This window comes from Remersonia thermophila, chromosome 2 (genome assembly GCF_042764415.1).
Source record: "Remersonia thermophila strain ATCC 22073 chromosome 2, whole genome shotgun sequence".
NCBI classification, from domain to species: Eukaryota; Fungi; Ascomycota; class Sordariomycetes; order Sordariales; family Chaetomiaceae; genus Remersonia; species Remersonia thermophila.
In genome coordinates this window covers 1,297,362-1,308,156 of record NC_092218.1, presented here as the reverse complement: position 1 = coordinate 1,308,156, position 10,795 = coordinate 1,297,362, and the positions used below count along the sequence as shown (strand labels likewise).

General features: G+C 62.7%; 3 protein-coding genes across 3 annotated transcripts; 2 read left to right on the top strand and 1 right to left on the bottom strand.

Annotated features, from left to right (window-relative positions):
* Positions 1-278: 278 nt before the first annotated feature.
* VTJ83DRAFT_1810 (uncharacterized protein) lies at positions 279-525 on the top strand (the record flags this gene model as incomplete). Its single annotated transcript, XM_071008011.1, has 2 exons — positions 279-433; positions 507-525. 2 exons carry the CDS (start codon positions 279-281, stop codon positions 523-525), a joined length of 174 nt encoding a protein of 57 aa, XP_070868350.1.
* A 931-nt stretch (positions 526-1,456) lies between these two features.
* VTJ83DRAFT_1809 (uncharacterized protein) lies at positions 1,457-2,176 on the bottom strand (the record flags this gene model as incomplete). The annotated part of the gene is made up of 4 exons (XM_071008009.1): positions 1,457-1,548; positions 1,659-1,756; positions 1,934-2,045; positions 2,131-2,176. The coding sequence occupies 4 exons, from the start codon at positions 2,174-2,176 to the stop codon at positions 1,457-1,459; spliced, it is 348 nt and encodes a 115-aa protein (XP_070868349.1).
* A 2,483-nt stretch (positions 2,177-4,659) lies between these two features.
* On the top strand, positions 4,660-9,706 carry VTJ83DRAFT_1808 (uncharacterized protein; the record flags this gene model as incomplete). Its single annotated transcript, XM_071008008.1, has 2 exons — positions 4,660-6,150; positions 6,245-9,706. The coding sequence occupies 2 exons, from the start codon at positions 4,660-4,662 to the stop codon at positions 9,704-9,706; spliced, it is 4,953 nt and encodes a 1,650-aa protein (XP_070868348.1).
* Positions 9,707-10,795: the final 1,089 nt, after the last annotated feature.

The window sequence follows — 10,795 nt, the reverse complement described above, 5'->3', positions numbered from 1 at the left end:
ATTTCCTTTTTCTTCCCTCTTCTTTTCGTTTTTGCTGCTTTCGGTTCGCCATCCTCCAGCTGGCCTGAAGATCCGAACATCGTTCGCTTCTCTTGTCAATTTACCACCAGATATTACCTATTCGGGAGATTCGACGACGCTTGCTCTGGAAGCTTTGCCCGCCACGCTCGCACACGCCACGCATACCTACGATAATAATACACACACACACACACACACACCGACGCCCAACAAACAACCAGCGAAGCCCCGAAGCTCGTTCACAAGAAGAAAGAAAAATGAAGCTCACCACCTTCGCCGCCGCCGCCTTCTCCCTCTGCGCCGCCTCCCTCGCCCAGGCCGGCATCGTCTACATCCCCATCCGCCAGGAGATGGTCGTCCCCAAGAGCAGCGGCGACTGCCCCTTTGGCGTCGTGACGCCCATGGGTTGCGCGTACGTGGCATGATGACTGGCTGACTGACGAACTGACGAACTGACGAACTGACTGACTGACGCGGGGATACAGGAAGCTTCGGAAGAACTAAACCGACGAGAGAGAGATGAAGGGGGGGTTCAAAGGGCGCGGGGGGGTGTCGTCAGTACGACCAAAAGATCTAAGGCGCCCATGGGGGGATGGAGTTGGTGGGCGCCTAGGGCCTATGGGATCCAGGATCTAGGTGCTGGGTGTCGGGTGTCTGTCGGGTGATGATGGTTCGGGGTTGGCATACTTTCCATTCGCGAGTTTCATATATATATGGTATATACCCGGTATGGTGTAATTGACGCTTGTGTTTTTTTTTCTCGACGTCTTTCGTTGGGTCATCATCTTCCGAGCCCATGTGTTTGTTTGTTCTCTACGTTTCGTCTCCACCGTGGTCTTGTTGCGGCGTTCTTCTTGTCTCCTCGTCGGTGACAATGCGGAAGGCAGCGAAATGGATTTTGCAGCCTCGTCGCTGATGACAGCTCCCTTTGGCGCCCAAAGCTATTGATAATCATAATGAATGGGGAATCGAGTCCCTTGTTTTGTTCTCTTTCATCAGAGCCATGGTGACGGAACCACACCAAGGTGATCCGTCCTACCTCTTTCCCAGCCCAGCACCATGGTGCTCGGAATGCCACGCTCTTATCTCATCTGCTGTCTGTCGGTGGGCATGCCGAATCGGCTGGGTTGAGCCGGGCATGTTGTGGCACACTTCCTCACCCCCTCCCCGAGATTCTCCGAGCCTGGCATTGCGAACAGGAGAGAAAGCATGGACCGACATTACCAGCGTGTTGGGTATACCCAAGCAGTACCTAGTTATTATACACTCGTTCATTAGATTCCCAAACTCCTCCTTCCTTCTCTTCGTTCAAGGCACGCACGACCTTTCTCCTCATATGCTTCGTCCGTATCTCCACCACCTCAGCCGTTTTCGGCTCTCCTTTCATCCAACGCGTCGTATCCATCGCGTCCTTCGCCCATGCGGCAGAGATCGATCACGCCGCCGTGCCGGCGGGAGCGGCAGGGGCCCCTCGTTGCGGGGGCGGCGGCAGGAACAGCGGCAGATAGGTGACCAGGAGCGACATGACTGGATGGGCCCCCGGGGGGCGAGGTCAGCATATGGGTTGGTTTCTTCTCTTTGGCAAAGGCGATGGCATCCGGGACAGGGGGAGGAGGAGGAGGAGGAGGAGGACATACGCGCCATGCCGACGTTGAAGTATCCCGGGGTGCTGGTGCTCCGCTTGGCCTCTTCGCTCTCGCCGAGCCAGCTCTGGAGGCTGAAGATGACGGCGGTCCTGGAATCGGCAAAGGAGCCAAGATGTTAGCTTCTGGATAGAACTTCCCGGCGCGGGAGGAGGGTGCTCGAGCGGTGGCTCGATTTGGACTCGATGGGCTCGATGGGTCGGCGGGGGATGCGCGTCCGTCTCTTCTCGCCATGGGTCTTTGTCTGTCGAGAGCCATCCGGCACGTACCAGCCAATGTACTTGTTGCGCATAAAGATGGCGGCCATGGGCAGCGTCGAGGCGAGGGTGGACTGGAACTCGACCACGTCGCCCTTTGCGGGGGGCTCTTGGTAGGGGATGACTGGCAGAGAAGAAGCGCATGGTCAGCGCCAGCTCCGGGGAGAGCGGATTCTCGGATGGAAGTGGTTGGGGGAGGGAAAACGCACCGAGATCGGCCTGCCTCATGTCCTTCTCCTTGTGCTGGGGCTCCATGGTGGGATGGTTTGGTGAACGAAGAAGCACCTCAGTTGAGCGGCTGGAGGGTCTGCGTGTCGAGGTCGGGTCCGTACGAGGGAGCCGGGAGACGGCGACGCGCGTGTTTGGCTTTTTTTGTGGTCTTTGGGGTGTTGATTTGCGTCGCGATGCGCTGCGATGGATTGGATCGAGGTTGAATGCGACGGTGGTCGATTCCCCCTTGGCCGTTGGGCCCCACATCCCAAGCCAAGAACGGAAGCCACCTGCTGCGTACAGCGTACACAGTATGGAGCCAACCCGAACAAATGAAAGACTCTTGCTCTCCCCGTCTTCTGCCAGCAAAGCCATCCATTGCACAACCCAGGACCTACTTGAAGTGGGTTTTTCTTCTTTTTCTTTTTTTCTTTTTCACCCCGAGAATTCCTGAACCTCCTTCCACCTTCCGGTAGGTCTCGAAGCAACCGCCACGGCAACAAGGCAGGTCGGTGTCCATCTACGGAGGGATATTGGACGTGGCCATCTGATGCATGGACCCTGACACGGACACGTACAGTACACCGGGCACGTAGGTAGGTAGCGTACACAGTACGTTTTCCCGCCCCCAGGTCGGTCCTCGGGCTTCCCTTTTCCACCCTGACAGACATCCCCCTCTCCTCTCCCGCCCCCCTCCCTCTCTGGTACCTGACCGGTATGCCTGTATGTCTCTCTTCCCGTTCGGTGGAGGTGTCGAGACATGCCTGGCCATCCGATACGCGACGCAGTCATGGTGGAGAAGGAGAAGGAGATGGAGCGCCTGCAGGCTGGAAAAAAAATGCCCGAGACAGCTATAGAGCAGCTGTCAGCCTGCTGTTGCTGTTGCTGCTGCTGCTATTGTTGTTGTTGTTGCTGTATGCAGGGTATCGCGAGTGGAGGCGGCGCATGGCTCCGGTTCCTTGCCAGCAACGGCCCCGAATCCGCTCTCAGCTAAACCCGGGCCCTCCTGACGGGCAGTGATGGGTGGTGTGCATTGTCAAGACGCGGGGGGAGGATTTCCATGCGCGGAGGTGGGGGACTGACGAGCAGAAGTGCCAAACAGCATCTTATCCAGATGGATCGGGTTGACAGTCGACGACGAGCGGGCTCCCATCCTGGGACCGATCCAGGTCGCTGATTGGCCGATATCCCACCTCAGGCACCTACAACATGCTATACTGCGTACACAGTAGAGTATGTTACGTAGGTGCACAGGAGGTACACGATCTAGGTACCTTCCCGGGCCTGCATGAAAGGTACAGTGTCTTGGTGCGCACTCATTTTTCTCCTCGTACCTATCGTTGGGGGATCACCACCGCCCGGGAGAACGGGGCTCTTTTGGGTTCTGCATCCAGGGTGACACGCAGAGAAAGACAAGAACCTTGAGACAAGATTTAGGTACCGAGGCACGGTACTAGAAGGAACTACAAGTAACTAGGTAGGTACATCGGTGTGTATAGTAGAAGAGAGGTAGATCGGGTATCTTATGTGCCTTAACTACATACTCCAGGGACATTGGTAGGTAAGGTAGGGTGGGTGGACAGTACGTGGGAGATGATGGTCGCACGGTCGCGTCACTTTCCAATCCCCGGGTCCTGCCCAATCCGCCCAATCCCAGGCCCATGTCAGCCCTGACTTCCCGACTTGGACCCGGCGGCCGATGGGCGAGTTGAGGTGACCTACCACCTTTCCACTCAACCCTGTTCAACCCTGTTCAACTCTGTTCAACTCCGTTCAACTCCGTTCAACCCGCTGCCTCCAATTCAACTCGCGCCAACCCGCTCCCAACCCACTCCCAGCCCGCTCCAAGACCCTGCCGGCCTATAGGTTCGAGGCCGACCGGGGGGCCCTCTCTCTCTCTCCACTGTCCCCGATCAGATTGCATTTCGCCTGCGAGGTGTGCTGCGGCCGGACAGTGCCAGAAGGTTGCTTGCTGGCTGGCTGGCTGTCTGTCTGTCTGTCCGTCTGTCTGTCTGCGTCAAGGTTTCATTCCATCCATTCCACTGCCAGACTCCCCGTTTCTCCCAACTTTCCTAGTCCTCCTGTCTCCCACCGAACATCGGGTTGTTTTGGCCTTTCTCCATCGCCCATGACGGCCTTCGTTATCCTTTCTTCTTCTTCTTCTTCCTCTTGTTGTTTTCGTTGAAAAACGAGGTGCTAGCCCTGCTGCTGCTGCTGCTGCTGCTGCTGCCGCCGCCGCCGCCGCCGCTGCTAGCACGCTACATACATACTGCAAGGGTTCGCTTCCGATCCCAAATCGGGGTGCGCCGCGCCCCCCTGCGAAGCCTCAACCACCCGGAACCACCAGCCTCAGATCCGTTCAACCGCTCAGCCGCCCCCATCCACCACCACCACCGACAGCGACAGCGACAAGGTCCATCAATTCCATCCCCTCATCACCTTCTGTCGCCGCTCCCATCGCCATCCTCTCAAATCCCTCCTCCCCCCCGGCTATCCTGCGGAATGGCGCATCGGCTACCCTTACTGCCATGACCTCCCGGCCCTCCTTGGGCGTCCATCAGCGACCGCCCCAGCACAAGCTGAGCGCGCCGGCCCTCTCAACCCAGCGCCCACCTGGCGCCCACCACCAACGTCCTCTCTCCCACGCCCACCCCCAGCAGCCCCCCTATCCTCCTTCGTCTCCCGTCCGCCGCGACCCTGCCCTCTACGACCACTCCTCGCCCGACCTCAGCGATGTCTCCCTGGCCCCCCGGCTCGCCGCCCAGCGCCGCGGCGGCTCGCGCCTCAAGCTCGAGCTTTCGCACGACGCCATCGCCTTCTCCCCCGTCCTCGTCGAGTCCCCGAGCGCCGTCGCCGACCCTTCCAAGCCCTTTACCCCGTCGCGAGTCATCCCCACGGCCGACTCGTCCGACCTCGGCGATATGAGCCCTCACCTCTCGGCCCACCAACAGCCCTTGAGCGTCGAGGTCGACGCGCCGTTGCCCATGCCCCGGCGCCCGCCCCCGTTCGCCCTGGCCCCTACCGCTGCCGTCGCCGCCGCCGCCCCGTCGTCTCGCGAGATGCCGCCTCCTCCCGCCGCCAACCCGGCCAGGAGAGACGCGCGCCCCAAGCCCTTCGCGGTGGAGCCGCCCGTCGCCGCCCCGCGCTTCTCCAAGCTGAGCGGCAGCTCCGCCGCGTCGAAGCCGGGCGCCGCCCTGGGCCCGCCGCCCAAGACGGGATACGCCGACTTCTTCCCCTGGGCAGGGAACCACCCGGAGGACCAGTGGTCCGACCTGGTCATCCGCCAGGGATACTACGACAAGCCGCTCTTCCCCAACACCGAGACGCAGTCGGCCAAGCACGTCCTGTACCCGGCCCTCAAGCACAAGACGGGCCTGACGGCCCTCTCGTCCGTCTTCACGGCCGTCCTGGGCCAGCGCCGGCACAACGGCCAGATCACGGCGCCCTCCACCTTCAAACCCCCGCCCCGCGTCACCCTCACCGACACCAAGCGCGAGGCCTGGCTCCGTGACCTCGCGAACCCGGCCATCTCGCTGCGCCGCCTCAGCCGGACCATCCCCCACGGCATCCGCGGCCGGGTCCTCCTGGACCAGTGCCTGGCCAAGCGCGTCCCGACCGACCGCGCCGTCTGGCTCATCAAGTGCGTCGGCGCCAACGAGCTGCGCGCCACCAAGCGCAAGAACGTCAGCAGCCTGGTCCTCGGCGGCGGCGAGGCCAGGTGGATCAAGGACTGGACCGTCGCCGTCGAGCAGTTCATCGAGCACGTCTACTTCGCGTTCGACGAGGACGACTGGAAGGCCAAGGTCCACTACACCACCCGCCTGGCCGCCCACCTCTACGCCGAGCACCTCCTGGACCGCGACCACTACTCCGAGTGGCTCGTCGCCAACCTCGAAAGCAGCCCCGAGGCCCGCCTTCCCATGTGGATCCTCCTGACGCGCCTCTACTGGAAGGATTTGCTCCGCATGAGAAAGTACGGTCGCCGGCTGGTCGCCGCCCTGATCAGCCACCACAGCCTAGTAAGCCTTTCTGCCGCCCCGAATGAATCCGGATCCGTTACCCCCCACCGGGCCTTCCATCTCGGAGCCGACCGGCTGACGCATGGTTCTTTAGATCTATAATCACCCCGACAAGGACATCCTGCGCCCCCTGCTCAAGGACCTGACCGAATGCATCCACTCCTTGATGCTGACCAGCCCAGAGAACTTTGTGTCTCCGTCGACCTGGTCCAAGCACCGAGACACCATCCGCGCCTGCCTCCCCGCCGGCGACGAGGCCCGTCACAACGCCTTCGCGGCCATCAGCCTCCGCAACGAGCAGCTCGCCGTGTCGGCCAACCGGTCGCAGCCCGCCGCGCGCCACATCCTGGTGCGCATGCTCGACGGGACCCTTCAAGCGCCCATGCCCCCCGAGCTGCCCGCCCAGTGCTGGGGCATCTCCAAGGACAAGGACGCCCTCGCCAGGACCCTGCTCGAGTGGTGCACCTCTCTCTACCGCCCCGGGCTCGCCAAGGTCTACGTCGCGAGCCGCATGCTTCAGCACTGGAGCGCCCTGGGCCTGGACGCCACCATGGCCGTGCTCGCCTTCCTCGACACGGACGCCTGCCGCGAGGCCGCGACCCGCCGCTCCCTGTACCACCTCGTCAGCGAGCTCGTCCGGTCCGGCGCCTTCTCCGTTCCCCGCTACCTCCAGTGGCTCGTCGCCCGCGGCGGCATCCGGAACCCCGACGACATCTCGGAAGCCGGCCCGGGCCCGATCCGGCTCCTCGTCGAGATACCGCCTCACGCCCTCACCCCGTCCCAGCGCGAGCTCCGCGGCGGGATCCTGCGCCGCGCGTCCTTCAGCGTGGCCGACGAGGCGCAGGATGCCGAGCTCGCCTTCCGCCACCTCAAGCACACGCTGGGCATGCCGTTGGACCCCGACGACCCCCTGCTGCTCCAGCACCGCCGGCCCCTCTCCCTCAAGAAGCTGGCCGCCAAGATCGCGTCGGCCGGCCGGGCGCTCAAGGCCGAGATCGGCTGCTGGCTGCGGGCCAGCTTTGCCGCCCACGCCCAGGAGAAGGAGGCGGCGGGCGGCGGCCAGGCCCCGGACGTCTCGCCCTCCCTGTTCCACGCCGTCCGCGTCGTGCTCGAGGCGGCCGAGGACTTCGCCATGCTCGGGGACATCCTGAAGACGCTCGCAAAGTGTTCGGCCGTCGAGGTCCTGGCCGCCGTCGCCGACACGGTCAACCGCCACTTTTGCATCTTCTCGGCCCTGGGCGACACCCAGCCCTTGTTCCGCGACCTCCTGCAGCGGCTCCGGGTCGCCATCCAGGAGCAGAACGCGGCGCTCCGCCCGCTGCTGGCCTCGCTCGTGTCCCTCGCGCCGCGCATCCCCGGCATGGAGGACCTCGCCTCGCAGCTCAAGAAGGACCTCGCCCTCAACGACCGCCAAAACCCCGTCGACATGTGCTCCCCGGTGTCGGACAACAACGTGGTGGTCCGGTTCCAAGACGACGCGGCCGAGCTGCACGACGAGATCGAGAAGCTCCTGGCCGGCGGCTCGAGCCTCGACCGCAACACCATGGACCGCCTCTTCCAGACGGTCGTGCAGCGCCTGCACGCCTGCTGGGACAAGGCCCCCGGCAAGCAGCGCGCCTACAGCAGCCTGCTGGGCCGCCTGCGCCTCTTCAACGCCCAGCACTTTGACGGCCTCATGGTCAAGTGGCTCATCTTCCTCCGCACCCTCGCGAACCGCCCGTCCATCCTCCGCATCTTCCCGCTGCTCGTCTCGGTGGGCTGCCTCGACATGGCGTCCGTCCTGGCGACGACGGCCGACCTCCCCGCCAGCCAGGCGGCGGGTCCCGCGCGACCGCCTCCCGGGGCATCGGCGGCGGCGGCGGCGGCTCCGCAGGTGGTGCAGCTGACGTACCGGACGAGGTACATGCAGGAGGTGCTGCAGCTGATCGCCGTGCCCCTCCGTCAAGACGACCTCCTGACGGCCGACGAGGTCTACCGCTTCGGCATCCTCCAGGACCAGGCGATCCGGGAATCCCCCAAGGAGGTGCTCAACCTCGTCTTCCTCGCCGCGGCCGAGTACTGGTTCGCACGGGAGCAGAACGACTTGGAGGCCCTGCCGCTCGAGTCGGCCTCGGTCCAGCAGGACCTGCTGGAGCTGCTCAAACGCCTCGTGCTGCGGGACCCGGCCGGGGTCGCGCGGGCCCTGGGCGGCGTCCAGACCGCCTGCCAGCCCGTCGGCGGCTGGATCGACAACCTGACGACCCGGCTGCTGATCCCCACCGCCAACGCCGACACGCACGTCATGTTCGACCGCGTTCTGGAGCTCACCAACGAGTTCACCCTGCCCTTCTGCCAGGTCAAGCTGGCCCTGAGCTTGCGGTCGAGCGACCAGGCCGGCGGCCAAGACGCCGCCGCCCCCGAGCGCCAGCAGTCCCACGTCGAGCTGTTTGCCAACGCCATGGATAAGGCCATCGGCGCGGGCAACATGTCGTGGGTCGGCATGCTGAGCTACCTCAGCCCGGACATTACGCAGCACCTCAGGCTACGCGCCCAGAACCGCTTCCTCGACCTCCTGCCGTCCGAACGCAGCCAGCCGCCCTCGGACCCGGCCCTCCTCGCCCAGAGCCTTCTCATGGCCGAGAACCTGCTCGCCGTCCTGGACGCCATCCTCCGCGGCAGCCCCTCGGGCGCGCGCCAGGTCCCGCTTCCGCCGTCCACCGTCGACAAGCTCGTCGACCTCTGGAAGCTCCTCGACGCGCCCGGGACCGACGACAACGACAACGACAGCAGCGACGTCGCCTCCCCCTCCTTCTCCTCCCCCGTATCGGCCCTGACCAAGTGCGCCGTCCTCGTCCACTGGCTACCCCTCGCCCTCAACTATGTGACGCTCCACGCCCACTCCCTCGACTCGTCCAAGCCCGCCAGCGAAGTCCGCGCCAAGCTGCTCGTCGCCTGCGCGGGGCTGATGCACGTGCTTGACGCTTTCCACCTGCCGGCCGAGCCGGGCGTAATGGAGATGCTCGCTTCCGCGGCGATGCCAGGGCCGGCAGCAAGCTCGTCCCCGGCCGCCGCGGCCGCCGCGGCCCAGTCGCTCAGCCGCAGGGTGTTTGACCTATCGTGCTTGCTGGTGGATAACCTGACCGAGGACGCGCGGGCGGCATGCGTACGCGCCGTGCGCGAAGCGGCCGGCGGGGATCGGAGGCTGGCGTACCTGTTTAGCTTCGGCGCCGCTGTCCCTTCGGCCGGCGCTGCTGGCGGTGGCAACGGTAGCGACGCGCCCTATGAGAGCACCAGCCTGGTGCTTGTCCATCGCGACGCTACCAACCTGGCCTCCGGTGGTGGTGGCGGCGGCGGCGGGAACCGAGGGGGGGCAGGGGGAAGCGGAGGGGCGTTGTTTAGCGGGCTGCTTGGGACGCCGCCTGCCCTGTGGGGGCTGGACCGCGGCAACCAGGCCGGCGAGAGGATCAGCGCGTTCCAGTACCGCCGGTGGGAGACGCTCGGGGAGCCGACGCCGAACGTGGGGGAGAATGATACGGCGATTGGGTTGGGGTTGTTCAAAGCGCGGCGGGTACAGTAAGAGGTGCTCCGGGTAGAACACGGGAGGGGGGAGCAAGGAAAGGGGTTTATAGGGTCAGGTAGCTGACTCTACTTGGCTGGAGGTTTCCCTTTGTTTTGATTCCTGTGATATGTTTCTTTTGGCATATTGGAGTGCATCTCTCTCTCTCTCTCTCTTTCTCTCACACACACACACTCTCTCTCTTTGTTTGATCTGTCTCTCTCTTTCTCTTTATTTGTTGTTTTCCTCTGGTTCACTTCTGTTCGATGCCAAGGGGTTCCTCCTCATCCTCATCCTTCTCGGTTCATGAGTTCAAGCATATGCTGTTCTTTTGAGGTTATGCAAGGACGTTCCGCATGGGCACTTGTTTGTTTGAACTCTTTCTCTCGTTTGGGGCATGAGAGCGCTGTCAAAGAGTGTTGTTGGATGTGCAGGGTGATGATGATGATGATGTCGCAAGATGCTGCTGGCAACAGCATACCTGGAGTTGGAGTTGGGTGAAAGATTTGGCCGGGGGCATGGACGGACGGATATGGATGGAGGAATGGAACGGACATGGGATGGGATGGACGCCATGGATACCACCAACATGCACATGCATTGCCTACATACCTTTCCATCACATGGCCGATGTATTTTTCCATGAACATGGGTGCCTATGCATATCGTTTTGTTGGCTTGAGCTTCTTGCCTCCTTGGCCTACCAAAGCTTGCCTTTCCCCTTTGAAAAGCACATTTGTCCCTCTTGAGCTTGGGTCAGCGCCCACCGACCAAGGCAGGAGGTTGGTGGATGAGCGAGGTGACCTCCGGCTGGGTCGGAGCCGGGTTCTCCCAAGTCCCGTTCGAGGGAGTGGATTCGAGGGACGAAAACGACCGAGGGAGAGATCTGCGTTGCTTGGTCTATAGTATAGGATGTCTGTACCCAATGTCGATTATTTCAAATTTCATGGTTGCGTATAGTTTCACTCCTTTTGCTTGTTTTCCCAGCCAAGCAAGGTACCTAGGTAGCTACTCTAGGGACTCATCGCTGACCCTACGACAAACCCAAGCCCCTTCGTTGAATTACCCGTGGATGCACCCAAAGAAGACGAGAGGAAGACAAAACAATGA